Below are 22,997 nucleotides of genomic sequence, written 5' to 3' on the forward strand. Positions count from 1 at the left end.
TCATGGCTCATGAGCCTCTAAAATCATGGCGGAGTTCAGCACTGGAGTGCGTACTGCTAAAGGTGGGTCTCATCATGAGAGCAACCGCTTGAGAGCTGAAGGCTTAGGCTACCTGCAGCTCTGTCTTCAAGCTCAGCCTCATCTGTATATCAAAAGCACAATCTCAATTGAATCAAAACGACGATAATTTGATACTTTTCTCTTTTGGCTCCTCCGACCCTCCAAGAAGCTCACGTGCATTTATATCAGCACGGTCTTCCCTTCAACCTCTCCACAACAACTCACCTCACTGCAGTGGATAACCTCCTATTGTTTCGCCTCACCAAGCACAACCACCCTAAACCTGGCTTCAACCTCCAAACTCGATTCATCCATTCACGCTCAACGATCTCGCTGGCATCAATAGAAGCTCGCATGATCACGAATGCAGACACAGAGCTCATATTAGGAAACCCTCAACGTCACTTTGAGGTGTCGTCACCATGAGTTTATTTAAACACATCCCCTGTCCCAAGGGCGATGATTGCGCAGCAAGCCTCTGTCCATTCAACCATCCAAAGGAGAAATATGAACCACCATCACAAGGACTTTCATCAGATGACACGAGTAATGAGACCACCGCAGCAAATCAGGATGTACCACGCAAGCGTGTGAGGACAGATCCCTTTCATCCGCCTCCTTCACCTAAAACTCCCCAGGATGTTGCACCCAGCTCTTCTGGAACATCTCGTGGGGGTTCAACGGATGATATCCCAAAGCCAGTAGCCAAGAAGCTTGAAACAGCAGCTCGAACAGTCTCTCCTCCACCACTGAAACGGAAAATGGACACTCAAGATCACACTCCAAAAGCTTCTTCAAAGATTGCCAAAACAAGTCATTCTGCTACTGAATCACGTCCGTCTTCTGCCCGAAAACCTGTACCAGTAAAGCCCAAGAAGGCTGAGACACTGAATCCGAGACTCCTTAAACGATTGCCTGCTGCTCATGACGTCCGTCTCAGGCTAGTCAAAATGCTTCACCAAGAACTTACCCGACTGAACAAAGAACTCAAAGCTAAGATCAAGAAAGACGAGACGAGACTTCTACTATCAGATCAAGATCTTATCGTCCGAACACTAGACGAAGAGGAATACGTTGCCGTCCACAAGACCGCCGTGTACTCTAATGTCATGAAAAACAAAGTCATGCAATACAAGCGAATGAAGGTTGATCAGTGGAAGGCTGAGAGAGAGGATGAAATAAAGAGGAAGGAACTCGAAGCAGCTGGAAAAGATCCTAACGAGAAACCCACGGAAATCAAGACCGGCCTGACCCCTGCTCAGGAGGTTGAGCTTACGAAACGCATATTGACTCCCATCGATAAGCTATCAAATCATGGTTATGTTGCTAGCATACCTTCAGAAGCTGATATCGAAAAGGCGAGACAAGGTATAGCAACAGCCGCAGGATGGGAGAAATGTGACCGTTGCCAACAACGCTTCCAGGTCTTTCCTGGAAGACGTGAAGAAGACGGTGCACTCACTTCTGGTGGGACATGCACGTTCCACTGGGGAAAGACCTTCATCGCCCCCAAGGCTCCAGGCGACAACACCAGGCAGCCCAAGCGATATCAGTGTTGTGGACAAGAAGTCGGTGACTCTGTTGGCTGCTTCACTCGTGATCACCACGTATTCAAGACCTCAGATCCCAAGAGACTTGCCTCTGTGCTTAACTTTGCAGAAACTCCCGAGAATCCTGTCGTGCCTACGGACAGAGCAGTGGCTTTTGATTGCGAGATGGGTTATACAGTTTTCGGCATGGAACTTATCCGTCTAACCGCAACATCATGGCCAACGGGCGAGGAGCTGCTAGATGTTCTAGTTCGACCGTTGGGAGAAATTCTGGACCTCAACTCGCGATACTCCGGTGTCTGGCCAGACGATCTCGCCCAAGCTGAATCATGGACCGCGGACAAATCGACGAAGCCAACTAAGAGTAGCGACGACGATGTGAGTGAAGATGGCGAGCTGAAGCCTAAGAAGAAGCAGCTCAAGATCGTCTCATCTCCAGAAGTCGCCAGAGGCCTACTATTTCAACTGATCTCTCCAACAACACCCTTGATCGGACATGGTCTCGAGAACGATCTCAACTCAGTCCGTATTGTGCATCCAACACTAATTGATACCGTGCTGCTCTTCCCCCACAAGGCTGGCTTACCATATCGGTATAGCCTGAAGATGCTCATGGATGTTCATCTCAACCGCAAGATTCAACAGGAGACGGGTCCAAAAATGGTAGGCCATGATTCTGCTGAAGATGCAAGGGCAGCAGGAGACCTTGTTCGTCTCAAGATTAGGAATGAGTGGATGGATATGCAGAGAGAGGGTTGGAAACTGGTGGATGGTAATTTCGTGGCTCCTGGGAAAGCTTCAGGATTGACGGAGGCATTCATCGAGGCATAGCTCTTGAGCATGGGCGCCATATTCAAGATAGGTAGATACGCATGTGAATTTTCATGGGGCTGTAGAGCATTGGGCATCATAGATCTCGAGGTGTTCTGGACTTGGTCACTGGTTCAGCTAAGTTAATGCCGTTTTGGAACGGGAGAAGCCGTGAAGCCACCGGCGATTATACATTGCGAGATAGGGTTGATACTCCCGTCTGGTCTCGTTCTAGAAATACATAGTTGGCGCTCATGAATAAATGTTTTCATCGCCAACGATAAGCGGGGATTTCCCAGTCATTTCCTCAACATCCTTTACATCATACAAAGTCCGTTACTTTAAGCCCTACCCACTGACAGCAGGTACTGACCGCCCTGCTTTCCGCTTCCACCAGGCAAGTAGGCGACGTTGGGGTTTGAAGAAAGAGTGGCAGCAATCTCACGACTGGCCTCGATCTTTCGAATCTGAATGAGGCCGTCACCAGCCTTCTGGATGGCCTTGCTGATGGCCTCGGCGGATTCGGACTCACCCTCGGCGCGGATGACGTTGGCTTGACGCTCCTGCTCAGCACGCTCGACGATGAATCGTGCTCGCTCAGCATCTTGCTGGGCAATCTGCTTCTGCTCGACAGCCTTTGTGAACTCACGACCGAAGGTCATGTGGGTGATGGAAACATCCTCAAGAGCGATGTTGAACTCGGCAGCACGAAGAGTAAGGTCGTTTCGAATTCGCTCAGAGACAGCCTCTCGCTGGGTGATGAGCTCTGCGGCATCGAACTGGGCGACGATAGCCTTCAAGACTTCGTTTCCAATAGAGGGGAGGACTCGCTCATCGTAATCGGCACCGAGGTTCTGTCAGAGTCAGTCATATGACCTGAACCAGAATTTACGTGTTCATCTTACCTGGTAAATCTTGGGGAGAGCCTTGACATTTGGTCGGTGCAGCACTCTCAGTGTCAAGCTAACCATCTGCAAATCCTTGCTGCCGGTAGTTGTTGCGATATTCCTGGGCTTGGTGCGGACATCGAAGATGATGCTCTTTTGCAGCCAGGGAACAAGGAAATGGGTTCCTTCATTGACGACGGTCTCCTTAACACCAGATAATCTGTCAAAGATGACAGCCCGAGTTCCTCCCTTGACGTCGTATATAGACTGACTGCCTAGGAAGACGACAGCTGAAGCGGGGACCGCCATGCGGTACATGAAGTTGAGGGCTCTCGCAGCGGCCGCCATTTTGATGTGGTGTGCTTAAAGTCTTGTTCGGCGTATCGTTGCAAGACGTCGGTCAAAAATGGTGGTCGTTAGAACCCAAATATCGATGGGAACTGAGGCGTAGCTGAAGCTTTTCGGAGTCAACGGACGGCGATGATGATTTGAAGCTCTTAGTCCACCTTTGGACAAATTCCCAGTACGATTCGTTGGTTGGCTGTTGAATTCCTTCGGGTGGGTTGGTACTCGGAGCTAAGCTACTTCGGGAAAGCTCGGCTGATGGGGAAAGCCTGCGTCTGCGCTTTCCTTTCCAACCCGAGAAATCCTCAAGTGGCCCTTTTCTGCCTTTCGCCTCCAAACCGACGACTTCAAAAACCACACACGAGAGACCTCGACTTTTCGTGCCAAATCCGCCAAAATGAGACCGACTCAGATGCTCCGAAGCGGCGCTGCCGACCCCAAGAACGGACAGTACGTGGATTGCGATTGAACGAGGGCAATTGGTGGTTCTGTTGCGTGCGGCTTTTCCAATGGTTAATGGTCGAACGAACAACACCAAGCCTCCAAAATGTACCAATAGAGACGGAATTGAATACTGACGGACTTTTAATAGCTACATTGGTAACTGGGGCCACTTTGGTAAGTGATTGCTCCTACGATGTGCGAACGAGGAAACTGGGTCGATGAACGCGACGGACCAACGGATAATGACGATGCACGAGGTGGAAGCAATTGGGTCGATATAACACCAAAAATCGATGCATGCGCATAACCGGTCTCGAAATTCATCGATGGGATATTCTCGGGGATTCATCAACGTCATCGACGAAACTGGAGACTAACTCGATATCAGGTGGTGAGAAGCAGCGTGGTATCATCACTTACGGTCTGTCCGCCAACCGACAGAACCCTTGGGCCGGTGCCTTCCACGATGCCATCTTCAACACTTTCCGCCGAACCAAGGGCCAAATCTTCTACTGGCTTCCTCCCATGGTTGCTGGTTACTACATCATGAACTGGGCTGTCGAGCGGTTCGTTTATACACAGCGCCCAACCACAAGCAAAATACTAACTTCCGCCATAGAAGCGAGTACCTTAACTCCAAGGCTGGTCGTGCCGAGTTCGGTGATGAGGAGGAGTAAATCGGTTACATTACTGGAGCAAAACCACGGCGGATGTGTTGGAGTAGGTCCTCTGGACTCATTGTACATCATCAATACCTAGATCAGGAGGTGCAATAGACAGCAGTCACACTATTTATTTGTTGATTGACCTTTCGGCATCCATACATTGCAATCGAATTGAAGTCTCTAACACAGTGATCCCATCAATGGCATATCTCTTGATGATCCGAATCGATATCGGATCCACTGGTAATAGTCATTGCCGAGAGCATGATTGGACTGTTGATAAGTGTCACGTGAATCTAGAAATGTGGTGCGGAATCGGCGGTATGTAACGCCGAAACTCTTCGCGGTAGCTCTTCTTCCACTCGCCGAAGAAAAAAAAAGTTAGAAAATTTCGAGGTCAGTGGAGTGCTAAAAGAAAACACGGTAACTTTGCGACCACCAACATTGCCGCGGACCCTTCAATTCGCACAAACAATCTCCGTGCGACTCCAAAGAAGACACAAGTAATAACTTCGACGAAGCTTCCTCGAGAGAACCGCAGCAATGGCCGCCGAGAAGCCCGATAAGAAGGAGAAGAAGGACAAGAAGAGAAGCGACGAGTCCGGCGTCTCAAAGTCCAAGAAGGAGAAGAAGGATAAGAAGGACAAGAAGGAGAAGCTCGCCGCCGCCCTTGAGGAGAAGCTCCAGCAGGATGCCCCCGTCGCTGCCGCTGCCGCTGCCGCTGCCAACATGGACGAGGACTCCGATGCTGAGGAGGAGAAGGCCGCCGAGCTCCCTCTTGAGCGCACTGTCGTTCCCTTCGCCCTCCCCGTGGCGGATGAGAAGGGCATGAAGAAGGTCTACAAGACCATCCGAAAGGGTATGCGATTACAGAGAACGATGTGTTTCGGACAGATCGCTAACATTTCACAGCTGCCAAGAACAACACCCTGAAGCGCGGCGTCAAGGAGGTCGTCAAGACTCTCCGAAAGTCTCCCCCTTCCGCCCCCGGCAACACCTCTTTCCCCGGCGTTGTCATCATCGCCGGCGACATTTCTCCCATGGACGTCATCTCTCACCTCCCCGTGCTGTGCGAGGACCACAACGTGCCCTTCATCTTTGTCACGTCGCGCGCTGAGCTCGGCGCTGCCGCCAAGACCAAGCGTCCTACATCCGTGGTCATGATCATGGAGAAGGCCGAGGGCAAGAAGTCAAAGGACAAGTCTGCTGACAAGGACGGCGAGGATGATGGTGAGGCGTTCGGCGAGAGCTACGCGTCTCTCGTCAAGTACGTGCAGAAGGAGTATGGCAAGCAGGCTTTCTGGGTCAAGGGTGGAACCAAGTACTAGGGGGACAAGGTCCATCGACGACGCGACAGTGCCGTCAGTATAGGAAAGGTTCCAAAGATGAAGAGAGAGCGGGGTTCCCCAAAGATCAAGAAAGAGCGAGGTTACCCTGGGACGGATGGTGTGGTGTGTTAGAAGAAGTACAAGTCTGGATGTATTATACCAGAACATCTAGCCGGAGAACCAACGGCTGGATGAGGGCTTTGGCGGCGTTCAGGTTTAGCTATTGCATTAAAAATGGGACATGATTATCAAGGGTCCTTGAATTTGACACATGGCAGATCTTGAGCTGTAACCTGTGAGCTCGTGATGTTGATGCGTTCGCGAAATTCAGATCATTCGTCAAGCCACGGCACGCGATCCAACCCGCAACACCACCACAATACACCCGAATGTGACAGCTCAATACCGAAGCATTGTCACGGCTTAACCCTTCTCTGGATACTCACCTTAGCCTGATCACATCATTGATAGACTATAGGACGAACCATAACCTCGGTATACTACGAGTCTTTGGATAACTTCAGCCACGTATTTGCGAGTAGCAGTTGCCGCAAGATCCCTTTATAATATGCACATCGCTTCATAGCTTTCCGGTCATCTAATTCCATGCATTCAAATAATTGACATCACATTATCAGGATGCAGTTTTGTTCATTTGTGTGGTATTATTTTGCCTTAATGGCTTTCTGTTATAGGTACATCGTCCCTATTCCTATTTCACACAGGCCCGAAGCCGCGGTATAACAAATTCATCATGAAAACCCCATCCCGATCATGGGGAGATTAAAAAACCTTGGTCAAGAGAGGATTTACTCAAAAGGGTTGGTTCGGGTTCCCCACCAGGTGAGGAAGACGGAGAGACCGAGGGTCTCAACGAGCTTGGTAGCCAGGCTGACGCCGACGGTGTCGAGAGGTCGCTTCTCAACGAAGATCTGAGCAATGTACTATAGAAGGTTAGTTAGTGAGTGGATGCAGTGAGAGAGAAGAGTGAAAACATACGCCGGGAGCAGAGGTAGCGAAGAAGATGAGGGATCCGAGGTAAGCAGCGCCCTTGTAGCTCAGCGTACCAGTGGCGTTGATGAGAGCACCGACACCATAAGACTGAAGAGCAGAGCCGATGAGGGAAGAGCCCCAGGCGAGAGCAGCACCGGAAGCCTCCTTGGAGCGGATGAACTCCTCCTTGGTGTTGGCAGCCTTGGCGCGCTGGTAGGTCTGGCCGAAGATGGGAGCGAGGACGGCGAGCTCAATGCCGTGGTTGAAGGCCGTGCCGAGGGCGATGGCAGAGGGCTTGACGGGGGGGAGGTAGTGCAGAGACATTTTGATGAGTTGTGTTTGTTTGTTTTGTTGTGGTTGAGTTGATGTGTTAAGAGATGGGTATAGCTTCAATTGGTTGAGATGAGTTAGAGTGTGAAAGAATAGGGTGACAGCTCGTTGGATTGGATCCTTCCCAGTATTTGTACTCTCGAGCTGGTCACAGATCTCGATCTTGCATCATTCAGAAAAGCGCTTCCGGGTGGCTTGCCTTCCATTGCCTTGACTGTTTCTCGGTTCTCCCCTCCTCCCTCTGCCCTTGTGTCGTCACCAGATGTGATGATGTCACCATTTGGTGAGACAAATTTCAACTCTGAACCGTTTTCCTCCATGTTCCAGCCACTGCAGCTTCTCTTCACTGCCACTAACCGATTTAATCCACTGAGCTTCACTTATTGCGGGGTGCAACTCTTTTCCTCCCCTGCCAACTTCTTTGTACCTGATCTGACGTTTACGTGTACGACTCAGACATGTCATAGCAGAGCTCACTCACTCTTGCATACTTACTTACTCACAGCTGCCCTGCCTGTAGTTGGAGCTTCAGGAGCTTGATCTCCTGTGGGCGGGGCAAAAGATGGGGAAGCTTGGTCCACTGGGTCCAGGTCCAGGGCAAGTTTCTTGGTGACCAGGGTTTGTAGCTGCTGCTCTAACTCCAGCAGAGTTCAGTTCCATGAAAGCAAGCAAGTCTTAGCGGGGAACAGCGCCATAACCAATCTCTAGCACAGTAGGTACCCAGACTTTCTCAGAAGTGAGTGACGAGTGACGGTGTCACGGCGTCATTTACATCTATTCCTTTCCTTTCCCTCGGCTCTCTCTCACAATGAACCCCGGTAATATCAAAGGCGGCCATCGACTTTCTTCTGCCATTGTGTCCCTTTCCAGCCGAATTCCCTTCGAGAGCCCCCAGCTGAAAAGTGCCTGATGTGATCCGCGGAACCGAAGCCGGTCCAAAGCTTGTTTTTTATTCCCCGTTTCCGAGTTCAGTTCAAACAAATTTCCATCTTCAAACCTTCTAAAGCCGGTCCTGGCCTCCCGAAAACAGTCGGCTCAACAACACATTCCGTTTCGAGCTAACCTGCCACTCTTGTCTCAGACTTTCAGCACATGCCTTTGACACCAGACCCTGTCCCTGAACATCACAATTCGAGTACAGAGGATTGGGATGTCATGACGGATTTGACGTGTGATTGTGGATGGACCCTTGTTCTTTGTTTGCGAATAGCTTGTGTTTAATTGGAAATATTGGTGCATCACAAGACGACAGAAAGCAAGCCTGCATTTAAACGCTCCAAACCTCCAAAGAGCGTTGTAACTGGAGCTTTGCCCAAACTTAGGGTTACCCTAAAATTGAGAGGTTTAATGGAATTCCGAATAACTACAACTACATCATCATAAATCTGACCCTAACTTAGAAGATATTCATAATATCATCATAAGTTTACCTCAACTACGTCAAGCCACTCGTCTGGTCTGGGGTAACATGGCGGTTGCTCTCCCGCCACATCTACTACTTAAGGTACCAACTTTATCCCCTTGAACTACAGCGAAAACGAGAAATCAACTCCAGATTAAAATACCTTATCATAAGTTATGCCTAATAAATATCATAAGTTATGCCATATGTTGACCATCTTCACCACCCCTTAGGGCTAATAACGCCCTAACATCATGAACATACTGCAGGCCCTCCAACAGCGGCACCAAGTGCATCAAGTCTGTATCGGTTGGATCATTGATCCAACCCTGGATAGGAATCGCATTGTCTGGCAAACGAATGTTAACAACCTCTCCCCTGAATGACCCGACCGGGGCATCTTACCTTGGTGGAACAGATAACTCAACGGGCTGTTGTCCAGAATCATCACCTTGCTCAGGTCTGACTCGACCGAGCTGAGGTCCTTGATGAAAGCGCCTTGTCGGAATGTGCAGTGCTGACGATAGTATCGCGCCGAGAAATACTTCCTCTCCGCCTCTAGCCAGTCAATCACCGGATCTGCGTACTCCTGCACCGACGCTGTGAAAACAACCAGATTGTACCACTTGCACACCCGCCTCAAAAACTCGTCGCAATACGGTCGCTTGTTAACCCAGTATAGAATCGGATGCTGCGGTCCAATCGATGTCTGTCCACCAACCCCCACATATGTTGTGTTCAAGCGCACTTCAACCATGTGTCCGGTGCTCATCCTGCCGCCCTTGGACATGCTGTGTATCAAGGTTTCGTCTAGATCTAGAATCAAGGTCTTCTGCGGGCTCGTCGGCGGCTCGAGGTTGATATAGGACGGCTGCCTGCGTGGGATCAAAGGTCGAGGTGGTGCCGGTGTCTTTGGGTACTTGGTGAGCGCTGCAATGGGAGAAGTGGGAGATTTAAGATGCGCCGAGAGGTCGCCGCTGCCCAAATCACTAGCCTTCGTTCGCGCGACTGCCGATTGCGTTTTCCTATGCTTCCGCTGCCTGAGATCTTCGTCGCTGTTGAGCTTGATGCGAATTGACCTTCTCGCCGGACCGGTTTCCTCTGCAGGCTGTAGTGACTTCGATCGTGCGTGTCGACTGAGACTGCCTGACCGTGATCCATCTGATTCCGACTCCGATGAGAGGCCTGATGACGTCGATGATGATGATACCGGCCTCGGTCTTGGTGTTAGCCTCCTATATCCTGAAGTCCTGCCATAGTCTTTTTCAGAAACTTTTTCAGGTTCTTCCATGGTCTTATGTTGAGTTCCGTGTAATCCAAATAGTTTTCCGAGCTGCGTAAAGGGTGCGAAATTGCCGTATTCGTCATAGAAACAGGCAATGAGATAGACACCTGGGGATGCCAGTGTCGCAAGAACCCATCTAATAGAACCAATAATGCTAGAAGCAAAACGTCGAGGGATAGAGTGCCACCATGAGCTTCGTTTTTGGTTGTCGCCTGTGTCGTTGAGCAATGGTGTACTCTCGTCAGCCGGCTTTTCGGTGAATCGCGATTCGTCGATAGTATCCTGGGCAAAGGATTCAGTCTCGTGACCGGATGGTCTATCGTCGCCGTGCTGGTCTTCGGAGGCCAATCCAATTGTGCCAATGGGACCTCCTCCTATGCTGTTTGATCGAGATTGAGTTGGGCTCGGGGGCGGCGATACGCGGGCCGTTAGGATGTTGAGGGAGTTCATCGCCACAGGCTATCGCATTCCATGAGGTAGAAGAAACAGTTCAGGGGATACGTTCGAGTCTTGAAGGTAGGTGCAAAGAGTTCGGAATTCTGTGACGGCGGACGGAAAGAAGGGAAACAGTCCCGAGGAACGGATCGTCGGGCTATTGGCCGGCCTAGTTTCGCGGGAAGGAGAAGCCGTCAATACAAAAGCTGATTGACAGAAAGTGAAACGAATGTCAAGAAGGCATCGAGTGCGGCCAAGCGAAAAAAATAAGGATAAAGCCAAGGACTAGGACAGGGGCGCAGTACAATCGCGATGGTAGGGCCAGGGAATGTACAAATGGCCTAATGATAAAGAGTCCCAGGGAGGAAATAACAAGGGCACTTTTGAACGACAAAGCCCAAGCAGCAGAAACAAATCCAATCCAAAAGTACAGATGTCTTGAGTGGTGAGACGATTAGGTTAGCCTGGTCTGGTAACCTGTAGGTTGGTTATATAGACTGCTAGACGAGACAGGCAAGGCAAAGCAAAGTCAAGCCGCCCTCGCACGGTTGTCAGCGAGTAGTGATTAACTGTTTCGTGGCGTTGAGAGGGGAGCTGGCTGCTGGAGAGAGTTCTAAGGCTGGGGAACCTTCTGTTGGCCAACTAAGTTAGGACCAAGATCGGGTTCTTCCAAGCTCGAAATAAGCAGCCCTGCAGCGCTAGTTGTAAAACAGTAGCAAATACGTAAGGATAGCGGGCTATCGCCGGGTGAGGCGGGGAGTCTTTTTTTCTGGCTTGTGAGAAACAAGAACAAAGAAGCCCGTGGCAATTGCTCGAGAGGAACAAAGATAAGATGAGGGGGGGCAAGTTTCCGAGCCGCTTTGAGCGCGCGCAAAGAGAGCGTGAGGGAGCTAGTCAAATCAGATCAATTCAGAAAGGAGTGAGTAGATCACAAAGGGAGTGAGATGTGAGAGAATTTGCTGATGGGTGGCTCGACTGACGACGGATGATGGTTGAGAGGGATGGCACGTGTTGGGGATTGAGGTGCCGAGATGCTGGGGAACTGCCAGGCTTTGGAGTGGAGGGGCTCCAGCCTGCGAACTCGAGTTTCTAGGCTGTTTTCAGTGCATCACTGGTCCCTGCTACAGTAGCGCTACAGGGGTTCTTGGATACCGCGGCTCGTATCAATCGCATATGCTCTTACTGAATTCCTATGTACTATCATAAATGACCTACCTAAGCCTCTGTCTGGGGTGAGAAAATAAAGTAGTCAAAGAGCAGACTAAATTTATCCTAAATTATCCCAATACTGTCTAAATCTTTTTTGTCACTTAGGCCATAACCTAGTCATAAGCTTTCTGCCACCCCCTGGCTAACGACAAATTACAATAAAAGACTTCTTCCACAATCAATTATAATCAGCGCCAGTATTCCTTTTGTTTCCCAAACAGCTCATGTCACCACAGTGATCATATTTCCTATTGATAACAGCTTCGTTATGGATCTTCCTTAGGTCCATCCACTGGGCTCAGCTTCCACTGCCCAGGCCTCTCTTTGCAATGTCCCTTCCTGGCGTATCTGCCGCAGCGATGTAGGATCAATTACACCATCAGGCAAACGGAGATGATGGATGGCATCGCCATGAGAGATGATTTCGTCCTCCACTCGCTCAATCCTGAAAAGGAGTTGGTGAGAGTCACATTGACCAAAACATCCTTGATGACAATTACATGTGTAGAACGACTTTCTGCCATGTCTCAACCACCTCTTTACTGAAATCGAAATCGCGTGTTCCTCGCCATGTTAGGGTCGCCGAATCATGTCCGTTTCTGTCTTCCCTTTCGTTCTTGTGGAAGATGACTGCGCAGGCCTTCTCGCGAGAGCAGTGCCAGATGGTGAGACTCTTCAAATGCAGCATCTGTTGCGCAACCTCGCCAGTATTGACCAACAAGCCAAATATACTGTCCCGAGATCCTTTCGTCATGATCGGCGCTGTGAGTATCAGCGATCGGAGCCGAGGCCAGTCACTGAGCATCTTGCAAGATCTGAGGAAGTCTCGAGCATCGATCATAAACGCCACAGAAAGATGTTCGAGGTCACGGCTCTTCACAGCGAAGGCTTCCCCCAACTCAGATCTTGTGAACCGGCGAGTCTCTATTTGCATGGACATACTGATGATGGACGGGTCCATGTCGTTGCGAATAGCCTCCATGGTCTGTTCGTTGAAATCTTCGAAAATAGTCACTGATCTGACGTGCTGGGGCAGTTTGCGAAGCAGAACCTGCATCACTGTTGCAATGATAGATACGGGGATATACCTACTATGTCTGTCGTCGACTTACTGAGGTCATGACGTCCGTAAATCAAGCCATTTTCATCGAGTGAGTGGCACAGATCCCGCCACGGCTCGTAGTCGATGCTCTCCACATTTGGAAACCGCTCCAGCAGGATGCAGAGCGTTGACGGGTTGATTCTACGTCGCATCTGTCGGCGGATCACAATGCCCTTGACGGCAGGGACTTGTGCGGGTTTCGCGCCAGCCGCGATCTCCGGACTGATCGTTTCGAATAGCTGCAGGATAGAGGCTGCGTTTGGAAGCGTCACCTGCTTCCCTTTAACCCAGCCGTGTTTTGGATCATCCCAAGTTTTCTACTTCTTGAGGAGATTTCCATCATCTTCGTGGTTGAATCCGTAAAGATGGTTCTTGAACCAATGGTCCGGGTCGCTGGGTGAGTATACATTGAGTTCCAACGTTATACGATCTGTGGGCTCCCAGGTTTCGAGCGCTCCAGAGAGCTTTCGTAGCGCCTTTTTGATGAGCTTTGCTGGCTCCCATAAACCAGAAACTCGCTGACACCGCCGACAGGCATAAGAAGGGAGCTCGATGTTAAGGTGGATTCGGCGAATGATGTGTCTCTGCAGAATGATCGTTTTCAGGCCCTCGGCGGATGCTCTGTTCAACTCCAGTCGGTTGAGATTCTTCGGTGCAATAAGGGCATGCCATTCTTTACAAACAGCGGACGCACAACCCCATCGTCTTTGACGAGAGATCTCCTCTAGGATCATGCGGCGGATCTCTTGAGGGAGAAAAGCCCAAGACGAGCGTCTGGTCTTCTCTAGTGTGTGGCTACGAAGCGTCACCATAATGACAGATAAGGTTGGGCCATGAAGAAGAGAAGAAGAAAAGCGACAGCAGAAAATTTTGAAGGGCCTATATCTGAGTTTGTAAAAACATCGCATTTATTATCTGGTTAAAGTTTGGGGACGTTGAACAAAGTTCATTAACTTGTGAGGCTATTGGTATATGTTCCGCTGTGGTGCCAACATGTAAAGGCTGTCATAGCTTGTAGATGCTACAAGTTTCATGAAGAACCGGGAAAGTCAACATCAACCTTTCAACTGCCGGAATTCTACTTGAATGGTGAGGACGTTGCTTTTATTGAAGACAAAGTCATCATAGTGCTGAATGCTGATAAATTAAGTATTACACTTACACAAAGCGCTTACACTCGGTACCTACGCACGGAATAAGATGAGCCCAGCTATTGTCCCAGTTAGATGAACCAACACAAGACTTAATGTATGACTAAAAACAAACTTCTAAAGACCTCATTAAGCTTGGTATTTCTTCCATGTTCTGATCCTCTAATAGATAAACGATAAGTAGTATCCCCGTATTTCTTTCACAAGACGGTTGTAGGTTGGTTGACAGCTGACAAGGGTTGAGAGCAAGGGCATCTTAAACCTTGCCAGGTTGTGGATCTGTCGGGTTTGCATGTTCGTTTTCGTATCTACAATCTGCAAAATGACTGAGTGGTTCTGAACGCGATGCTCTTTGCATGTGAAGAGGAGTCGCCTTGCTAAGCTGGTAAATATATGATACCATTGGTACATAAAGCAGATGCCAGCAAAGATGCTAGCCATAACAGAGTGATTGTTGATGACCTCCAACTTCATCGTGGCTCACATGTTAATATTCTTTGATTTCATATTCTTTGATGATTGTATGGTTGCAGGAAAACAGTCTTCGAGGTAATAAGAGTAGGAAGAATATTGGATTTCACCACCTGAGGTCTGAATAGCTTCGAGGGGGACTATTGCAGTTATGTTGGAGGGTAGCCTAGTCTGCATTTATTAAGCCAACTTTGGCGTATATAGGTGCAGAGCTAAAGTCCATTTCCTCCCAGTGCAGAGAGGAATATCATCAGATTGCTCACTTCCAAATAGCTGGAAGCATCCTAATTTAGCCATTCTCCCTACCATATCCAGTAACCTTAGCGATTCAGGGCAACCCATCCAAACCCTTGCAACAAATCCACCACCGAGGAGGGCAGATTTTTAGTGTGAACTCTGACGATGATCTTCTCCACTGAAGAAACAGTTCTTAGCTCTGCATCGATGCACTGTAATGCTTCTTGAGCAAACTGCGGGTCTGCTTCAGTCAAGAGCATGGATGATTCCCCGGAAACTTGTATTTCTAATGTTTTTAGGTTGTTGCGCTTTCCGGAAAGAAGAGCTAGATTCTTCAAGCTATCTTGTCTGATATTGACCTCTTTGGGTTGACCTTGTGCGACTGGGAAACTGATTGATAGGTGGGATAGTAGGTTGGCATTTGTGGAACCGATGCAGCTTAGAAACGATCGCAGAAGGCTATCGTGCTATTTGGGCTCGTCCACCATGATAAAGTGATTTTTGCTATAGAGGACCTCTCTAGCCTCGGCGTATATTTGTATGTTGGTATACAATGTGGCGAGCCATTGTTTTGGCTTGTCGGGTGCGAATGTCTCTATCCAAGTTCCAAAATCTTGGAAAAAGACATGGTGGTGACCTGAGTACGAGAAGTTGTTTGTATATTTCAAGACGAATTTCTTCGGTCGGGTCTAAGAAGCTGAGAAGGCCTGACTTTACGGGCTGCGAGGCCTTTTAGGTTTTCGAGACGGACATAGAAGAGAGCTCAGGTATTCGCGAACCCATGATAGTCGATAGTAGTGTCCTGTCTGATGGAAGTCCTGCTGCTATGTGAGACAAAGCGAAATTGGATGGACAGACTTAATCCTTACAAAGGTTAACATATGGAAATAGAAAGAGGACATATGACAGGCTGATATTTATTTCATACTACCTATCAATGGTGTACATATAGATATATATGTTCCTGGTCGTGTCAAAGGAGGGGATGTTCGTGCTGGAAGTGAACGTGGATTATAGGGAATAGCAGATGGGAATAGGATCTGGGGAAGATCGAGATACAAAGACGAGGGGTTGCACAGCTCAACTGTAAAATTTAAAGTGGTGTGCAAGCTTATTACCTAACAAGTTACAAGAACCAACAAGCAAACAAACCAAACCAAACCAACAGAGCGCCAAGGTTGGTGATAGCATGGATGATATTGCTATTGGTTAGATTGGTGGAGTACAGGAGGAGTTGTGAAGGATGTGGGAAACATCGGATATGATTTACGTATTGCTTTTTCTTGATGTAGAGAATGCTATGCACCTTTGAGAGGATGTTTCAAATTACAACGAGTGACTAGATATGTATGTAGCAGGAACTCTTCCTAGGTGTTTAAGATAGATATAACGAAATAAACGAGAAACACTTCAGCTGCCGTAAACCTATCGTCGTTGGGCGCTGACTATGTCGACGTGAGATCCTCCCGGAATTGACCATCGTCTATGGCCATAAGAATTAGTCGACAACTTATGCACAATCATATGTTAGTTATCAATGATCACTATACGTGACCACTTAGCGATCATGTAAAGCTTAGGAGGACTGGTACTATGTCTGAGCAGCTTGGCACTTTAGACACGAGAAACCTCTGCCCTCAACTGCTGAGGTGGATGGGTCCCATACCAGCTACGACGAAACGTAACAGAAGAATAAATAAAAAACCATCATGCCCAAAGTGAGGGCTTGTTATTATGTCCATCTGTTTGGAAGGCGTTGAGTGAAAAAGCCAATACCAAGAAATATAGCAGTACACTCATGGTAAGCCATTCCTGCGTATCGAATATGTCACTGGGATAATGGTGTTTGATGGTTGAGACGAACCAGTTTGACCACTTTCTTGGCAATGAAAGAATTGAATCGAGCCTCGGAAGATTACTCCGTAATGCCTTGAACATTGCCAGCTCATCAATTGCCATTCTTGAAGTTAGTGACAGCTCATAGATGATGGCGGTGAGCCCAACTCTCAAGTTTGTCAGCGAATATTGATAACCTACATATATCCCACCCTTGATTGAAAATCTGTGATGCTCTCACAAGGATTCTTTCGATAACCAAATTCATCTAATTAGTACTACGTCTTAGTAGAATCTGCCCCTGTCCTATTGTCGTCATGGCTTGCACTCGGGGCTCGGGGTATAGCCCCACAAAGCGACAAGGCTGATGGCCCCCACCTGAAGCCTTGCACAAAAAAAGGCTCCGATGCGAGGAGGAATTGATTGACTCATATTCACAAACCGTACAATTCGTTCGAAGCAGCAACAATCGTTTGCTTGTTCAACAACGTCGACGCTTCGCACAACGCCAGTGAAATCTCTCACTCGAAATTAAACCGAGAATAAATCAGTTTCTATAGATCAACAGCATATCTTATCTTGGCCGATATTTGTGTTTGACTCACAAATCACCCCTCCATTTCACCCCGCGAATCGCAGACATCCCACCCCGGCTTCACTACCTAGCTACGACAACCGGCGACTGTGACTCCGACCGATACACCTCCTAGTAGATATGGCCCCTCTTTCTACAGGCTACGCGCCTGATCTCGAGAAATATCTCAGGTCTCTCAAGGGTCAAGCACTGGAATCGTCTGTTGAGAGCCTCATCTGGTGAGACACCCGCCAAGTCCTTTGCCAAGATGCTCGTTACTAAGTGTTCGCGATACCTTCAGTCTCCTCAAGCGACGACAAATCAAGGGCTCTGAGCCCTGCGCCGTCGCTACAGCTCACATTCTACTCCAAGTCGTCGCCCGATCGAAATGGTTCAACGTTGACAGCTTGATCGACAACGTCTCGCGTATTGGTCGTCGCCTGGTCGAGGCTCAGCCCAAAGAGCTCGTTATTGCCAACATTGTGCGCCGAGTCCTAGGCCTCATTCGCGACGAAGCTGCCGAGGATAGAAATGAGGGTGCGAGTGAAACCCCTAGTGACGCCCAGATCACACCAACCGATGCTGTCCCGAACCCAGATGCCCTTTCTCACCAATGGCCTCCTTCGACATATGGCAAGCAAGATTCTGCCGGAGACTATATCACCAACAGCGCCAAACCTCCTCCCGCTCGGCCTGGTCCACTATCCTCCTACAGCTCAGTCAACGTGCCTAAGACTCTCTTTCACCTCCTCTCAGTGTCTACACCCGGCGAGCTCGCGCCCAGCAGCCAGGGATCGCCCCTAGGTCTTTCAGGGGCATCAACTCCTTCATGGAGAGCTCCTTCGGCTCAGGTTCATGCTTTGAGATCAGAGGTCATCGACGGTATTGAAGAGATCAAGGATGAGATCAGCTCTGTGGACGATCAAATCGCGGCCTTGGCTGACGTTCAGATTCACCCTGGCGACTACGTGCTCATCCATCAGCCCTCACCTACAGTCGAGCGATTCATTCTTCGCGCAGCTTTGAAGCGCCGATTCACAGTTCTCATCGCGACCGAGCCACCAAAAAAACAGTCCCCAGAAGTCCCCCATGCCTCGTTCCGTAAGAAGCTCGCTTCCGCTGGTATTACAGTGATCAACATCATGAATGGAGGGTTGATGGCATACATGTCCCGAGTGGACAAGGTCATTCTGGGGGCGCACTCGATTGTCGCCAGCGGTGGTGTTATGGCCGATGCGGGTGCTGCAGCCATTGCTCGAGCCGCAAAAGAGCGAGGACGTGCTGTTATTGTCCTCGGCGGCGTGTACAAACTCAGCCCTGTGAACCCTTTCAGCGGAGAGCTTTTGATTGAGTGGGGAGACTCTGCCAGCTTTGTCAACTTTGCGGATGGACACATGGTGAACAGCGTCGAGGTTCGGACTGCCCTCAATGAGATGGTCCCTCCAGAGTTGATCGACATATACATCACCAATTTGTAAGTCAAGAGGTCGTTGTGTAAGGCAAACAACTAATTTTTCATTCAGGGGAACACACTCAAGAGATCACTTGTCCAGTCTCATCGCAGATCATTACAAGACGGAGGATGTCGATTTTTTCCTTAACGAAGAATGATGGAGGAATACAAAAAATCAAAGGAAAAGAAAACGTCGCAAAAGTTGTGCCATTCATTCATTTCTCGGCGTTGAGCGAGACAGGGTTTCCACTATCCGTTCAAGGAGTGAAGGTACCATAGAATTTGCTTGATAGCACATATCACCAGCGTTTAAAATTTCAACCATATTGGGTTGAGATCAGCCTCACACAAATCATCAGATTACACCGCAACCGTATGCATCGTATCGAGTCGTATGCGGTGTATGAAAGCAATGACGACGACGGCCCAAGTCAAGCATAACTTTAGAGTATTGTCAGAGTGATCAGAGGCCGGGAATGCGGCACCACAGCTGTCGGTTAGTCTAGGCTCCCTCGCTCGGCCGCGTAAGCACCAGCTCGGCCATTGGACGCAGGGGATCCTGGGGAGTCATAGGGCTGCGAATGCGAGTTGCGTAACCCCCTGTAAGGCGCTGTAGGGCATTTTCGCAGTTCGGTGATTTGATCAGACCGTTGAAAGCGTTTCCTCTTTGGTCATGATGTGAGGTGATAGCTGAAGGTCATTGATAAAGGTTAAATAAAAGAAAATACCCTTCTTTTCAGGCTATGATGCAGTCACGTTTATCAGATAGCTTCCCAAAGCTTAGGTTGATCAGTGTGCTATTGTATCACACCATCAGCTCTCACCCATTCTCTCTCCCCATTAATACCCCTCTATAATCGCATCACCCTCCTCCTCTCATCATGACAACTCCATCACCAGCCATGGACTCTACCAGCAGAAACAATCCTCCATATCTCACAACTGGCCAGGCCCCAGCAACAGCTGACGATGCGCCGCCGCCTCCATACTCAGAGACAGATATCTACTCTACCTCTTCTCAGCCCCCGCACTCACCACATGCTGGTTCCGTCGCCGGCTCCGGGCACGGCCCCGCAGCTCCCGGTGACGATACCGCCTCCCGCATGTCCTCAACTTCAACTACAGAACCCATCTTCACTCCACCACTTACACCTCGCACCGAATCTAATGTCAACGCAACAACACCTACAACACACGAAATCCCCCTCTCTCCCAGTGTAGCTCTCTACTTTGAGACCCGGCCTGTTCCAACATCAGCGTCTCAATGGGAGCCTCAGATCCACAGCATCGCTGTGAAGCCGACCTCTGTGCCAGATGACATTCCTTATCCGGAGAATTGGGCGACTTCGTACGATATCACAGCCCAAGATTGGGCGACTTTTGTTAACTTTCTCCTCCCTGATCACGATTCCGTCCGGAATGAGGCTATCCTGGGTGAAAAGGGCAAATCCGAAGATGGCTCAGATATCAAGTCATCTATTGGCGACGGCAGCGTCAAGTCAGAACGACACACAACTGATCCTAATGAACTACGTCGCAAGCGTGCAGAAGTCGAAGCTATCGTGCAACAGTGGAACTCTGGCTTCTTTGCTCCCCGAAATGTCATGGTAAGGCTTCAGCCCGAGGAGCAATCGCACATGCCAGGAGGATGGGAGACCACATTCGACGATCCTCCAGTGCAACTCCCACATCAAGCTGGCCCATCTTCTCCGAGAGAAGCGATGCCTCAGCGCAGGCCTAGCGGTTGGACAGGATCTTGGGGCGGCTTCCAAGTCGACAATGACAGCGTCCGGTGGGGAGACAGATTTGTTGCTGATAGCAATGGGCTTCGCATAGGAAACATTGTTATGGATAGCAGGGGAATTCGCATGAACGGCCAGCCTGTGGGAGCCCCTTTTGGCCCTGGACCATCCCAACCACCACCTCCGAATGCTCGCAACATGCCTCCTTTTATGCCCGGACACCCAGCATGGCATCAAGGTCCTCCTGAAGCCCACACCTTCCCCCAACGAGGACGAGCAGCTAGCCATGATCACCAAAGACGCCGCTCTCGGTCATCATCTTCATCTTCTTCCTCGTCCTCAGATTCCTCTTCTAGCTCAGAATCCATCGGTTCTCTCCCTGACTACGACGATCTCAAGGACCAGCAGCTACCCGTTTACATCGCTCGTCTACAACAATGGACAGCTAATCCTCTCGAAGTGCGCAGCAAGGCTGATGTCAAGCAATTGAAAGCTGAACTTAAAGCCTCGAACACAAATGGCATCGCTCCCAATATCGACCGAAAGGCTCTTAAGTTGCAGGGCAAAGCCCTTTCGCAACAATGGAAGACTTTGAAACGTCAGCAGAAGAAGGAACGGAGAGATCGAAAGAGAGATCATAAGAAGAAGAAAAAGGCTGAGAAGAGGGAGAGGAGACAGCAGAAGAGGGAGATGAAGGCTGCTCGCAGAGATCATAGAAGGGGCCAAAGAGGGAGGGGCCATGTTGAGCCAATTCCTGCTCCTGTGGTGCCTCCTTTCCAAGTTCCTCCCGTTCATGTTCCCGCAGTCAACGTTCACGTTCCTCCTGTCAACGTCCCTAGTGTCAGAGTTCCTCCGCCAGCTCTCGGTGGCTGGGGATGGTCAGGCAGAGGAGCCGGCCGAGGAGATCGAGGCAGAGGTCGAGGTTGGGGCGGTTGTGAAAGTCAAGGTCCCTGGGGCAGAAGTCGAGGAGGCTTCCAAGGAGGCTGGCCAAACCACTGTTCATTTGGATCTCCCGGTCGAGGCGGTTTCTTTGGTGGCGGAGAGTGGCCATCTCGCTCAGGAGAAGGCCCTCCAGGCTCATGGCCAGCAGATGCCAACAAAGATGGCAGTATTCCGCCGCCAGGTGCGGCATCAGCTGCAAAGTACAACACTGTTTTTGGAATAGAGACTGAGATTGCGACGAAGCAGAAGGATCTGGAGGTGAAAGAAATAACTTTGAGTGAGCGCAGGGCGCTGGAAAAGGAGATTGAGGCTCTCACAGAGACAATGGAGAGAACGAGGCTTGAAGCTGATGAGGCGTATGCTCGTGAGTTGGCTGAGCAACTTGATGGATAATGATGATTTTTCAACTTCTTATGTACTTATATGGATACCGATTTCTTGAACTTTGTATTAATATCTATCGCCAAAGCGACTGTTTGTCTCCATGTCAGCTATATCGAGTTATCTAGGTTGTATACCTCATCTGTAAGGTTAGTTGCACCACTTTTCAGTGTGGTTGACCCTTGCAGTCCTTTTGCTGGTATATTTTTTTCCAGTTCTTGTAAGATATGAATCTTTATGCCTAGAAACAGTACTTGTGATTTACGCTTCATCGTAGTATTTGATGGATCCAACCTTTCACTCCTCAGTTGCGCAATAGTGTCCCAAGCGTAGACTCATCAACATCATAACTATCTTCCAGCTACTCATGACATATTTCACCCAGACATCACAACTTTTTATCTATCCGTCTATTAAAACACACATTCCCCCTTTTTTCACATTCTCTTCTCCTTAATGCTTCGAGTCATCCTTTTCCACCAACGAACCAACGCCCAGGCTCCTCCCCACAGCAACCTTCATCTTCTTCTTCTTGTCCTTGTCCTTGCCTGCTTCAGGATCACGGCCAACCTCACCCACGGCTTCGCCCTCGTCCTCGGCTTCTTCTTCTTCTTCCTCTGCAAGGGCCTCGTCGACTTGTTTCTTGATGCCTCCAAGGTCTAGACGCATGCAGAAGGCGTCTTCACCGTCGGCGTAGTATTTGGATTCGGTCTTCTCGTTGGTGAAGCCGAGGGTGTTTTCGTAGAGGTGGCGGGCTGCGGCGTTGGATACACGGACGTGGAGGGAGACGTATTTTGCCTGGAATGTCTCGACCATAGCCAGTTCTACAAATGTCAGCTTCTACTATGAGGCCAGCAGGTTTGAGTACACGTACGACTTTGGCGCATCAACTTCTCAGCAATACCCAGTCTTCGGTGTGTTCGCATCACGCTCAGACTCGTAATGTGGCCATGCGGAATGCCATCTGAAGGCTCCTCCTCCATCTTGGCAAGGACATATCCGACGATCTTGGGGTACTCGTAGGGATCCTTCTTGGGTCGCGAGACATCAACGGCGACGTAGCTCAGTTGGGGCCATGAGAGGGCATGGTAGAGGTAGTACTTGAGGAAGTAGTTCTCGGGGAGGTTCTCGAGGTTTGCGTGCTGAATGAGGGGCAAGTCTGCGTTTGTGAGGAGGCGGATATCCATGGCTGCAGGTGATTCTGTGGTGCAGGTGGTGATGAGGCTCAAGAGTATGTACGTAGTATTTGGATGTCGGCAGAGAATGGTATAGCTTCAGCCCGCTTCAGTCCAGTGCAATTCATCAAGCGGAATCGGCCCCTCAATTCACACGGCGGGTCAACAAGTTTGCGGTCAAAAGTCAGCC

At 49.5% G+C, this 22,997-nt stretch overlaps 10 protein-coding genes across 10 annotated transcripts; 5 read left to right on the top strand and 5 right to left on the bottom strand.

Annotated features, from left to right (window-relative positions):
* Window positions 1–482: 482 nt before the first annotated feature.
* On the top strand, window positions 483–2,441 carry FOBCDRAFT_239789 (uncharacterized protein; the record flags this gene model as incomplete). Its single annotated transcript, XM_059610276.1, has 2 exons — window positions 483–1,988; window positions 2,187–2,441. The coding sequence occupies 2 exons, from the start codon at window positions 483–485 to the stop codon at window positions 2,439–2,441; spliced, it is 1,761 nt and encodes a 586-aa protein (XP_059464866.1).
* A 108-nt stretch (window positions 2,442–2,549) lies between these two features.
* FOBCDRAFT_33879 (band 7 family-domain-containing protein) lies at window positions 2,550–3,809 on the bottom strand. Its single transcript, XM_031183614.3, has 2 exons — window positions 3,326–3,809; window positions 2,550–3,274 (listed from the first exon to the last, which is right to left on the bottom strand). Exons 1-2 carry the CDS (start codon window positions 3,653–3,655, stop codon window positions 2,762–2,764), a joined length of 843 nt encoding a protein of 280 aa, XP_031039256.1. The 5' UTR covers window positions 3,656–3,809; the 3' UTR covers window positions 2,550–2,761.
* Window positions 3,810–3,824: 15 nt separating this feature from the next.
* Window positions 3,825–4,887, top strand: FOBCDRAFT_222833 (cytochrome b-c1 complex subunit 8). The gene is made up of 4 exons (XM_031183615.3): window positions 3,825–4,102; window positions 4,245–4,270; window positions 4,485–4,662; window positions 4,716–4,887. Exons 1-4 carry the CDS (start codon window positions 4,050–4,052, stop codon window positions 4,771–4,773), a joined length of 315 nt encoding a protein of 104 aa, XP_031039257.2. The 5' UTR covers window positions 3,825–4,049; the 3' UTR covers window positions 4,774–4,887.
* Window positions 4,888–5,024: 137 nt separating this feature from the next.
* Window positions 5,025–6,374, top strand: FOBCDRAFT_160800 (50S ribosomal protein L30e-like protein). Its single transcript, XM_031183617.3, has 2 exons — window positions 5,025–5,620; window positions 5,674–6,374. Exons 1-2 carry the CDS (start codon window positions 5,305–5,307, stop codon window positions 6,087–6,089), a joined length of 732 nt encoding a protein of 243 aa, XP_031039259.2. The 5' UTR covers window positions 5,025–5,304; the 3' UTR covers window positions 6,090–6,374.
* Window positions 6,375–6,898: 524 nt separating this feature from the next.
* FOBCDRAFT_273876 (uncharacterized protein) lies at window positions 6,899–7,406 on the bottom strand (the record flags this gene model as incomplete). The annotated part of the gene is made up of 2 exons (XM_031183618.2): window positions 6,899–7,033; window positions 7,089–7,406. The coding sequence occupies 2 exons, from the start codon at window positions 7,404–7,406 to the stop codon at window positions 6,899–6,901; spliced, it is 453 nt and encodes a 150-aa protein (XP_031039260.1).
* A 1,244-nt stretch (window positions 7,407–8,650) lies between these two features.
* Window positions 8,651–10,549, bottom strand: FOBCDRAFT_239791 (Nem1-Spo7 phosphatase catalytic subunit NEM1; the record flags this gene model as incomplete). Its single annotated transcript, XM_031183619.3, has 3 exons — window positions 8,651–8,741; window positions 9,079–9,163; window positions 9,220–10,549. The coding sequence occupies 3 exons, from the start codon at window positions 10,547–10,549 to the stop codon at window positions 8,651–8,653; spliced, it is 1,506 nt and encodes a 501-aa protein (XP_031039261.3).
* Window positions 10,550–11,909: 1,360 nt separating this feature from the next.
* FOBCDRAFT_250295 (uncharacterized protein) lies at window positions 11,910–13,657 on the bottom strand (the record flags this gene model as incomplete). The annotated part of the gene is made up of 4 exons (XM_059610916.1): window positions 11,910–12,188; window positions 12,244–12,802; window positions 12,856–13,162; window positions 13,253–13,657. The coding sequence occupies 4 exons, from the start codon at window positions 13,655–13,657 to the stop codon at window positions 12,023–12,025; spliced, it is 1,437 nt and encodes a 478-aa protein (XP_059464867.1). The 3' UTR covers window positions 11,910–12,022.
* A 3,331-nt stretch (window positions 13,658–16,988) lies between these two features.
* FOBCDRAFT_33904 (uncharacterized protein) lies at window positions 16,989–19,004 on the top strand. Its single transcript, XM_031183621.3, has 3 exons — window positions 16,989–17,353; window positions 17,416–18,588; window positions 18,638–19,004. Exons 1-3 carry the CDS (start codon window positions 17,256–17,258, stop codon window positions 18,723–18,725), a joined length of 1,359 nt encoding a protein of 452 aa, XP_031039263.1. The 5' UTR covers window positions 16,989–17,255; the 3' UTR covers window positions 18,726–19,004.
* Window positions 19,005–19,318: 314 nt separating this feature from the next.
* FOBCDRAFT_222851 (uncharacterized protein) lies at window positions 19,319–21,844 on the top strand. Its single transcript, XM_031183623.3, has one exon. It carries the CDS (start codon window positions 19,449–19,451, stop codon window positions 21,642–21,644), a length of 2,196 nt encoding a protein of 731 aa, XP_031039265.2. The 5' UTR covers window positions 19,319–19,448; the 3' UTR covers window positions 21,645–21,844.
* On the bottom strand, window positions 21,837–22,965 carry FOBCDRAFT_319278 (acyl-CoA N-acyltransferase). The gene is made up of 2 exons (XM_031183624.3): window positions 22,507–22,965; window positions 21,837–22,456 (listed from the first exon to the last, which is right to left on the bottom strand). The coding sequence occupies exons 1-2, from the start codon at window positions 22,817–22,819 to the stop codon at window positions 22,086–22,088; spliced, it is 684 nt and encodes a 227-aa protein (XP_031039266.2). The 5' UTR covers window positions 22,820–22,965; the 3' UTR covers window positions 21,837–22,085.
* Window positions 22,966–22,997: the final 32 nt, after the last annotated feature.

The sequence above is a fragment of the Fusarium oxysporum genome, chromosome V, assembly GCF_013085055.1.
Source record: "Fusarium oxysporum Fo47 chromosome V, complete sequence".
Classification (NCBI taxonomy): Eukaryota; Fungi; Ascomycota; class Sordariomycetes; order Hypocreales; family Nectriaceae; genus Fusarium; species Fusarium oxysporum.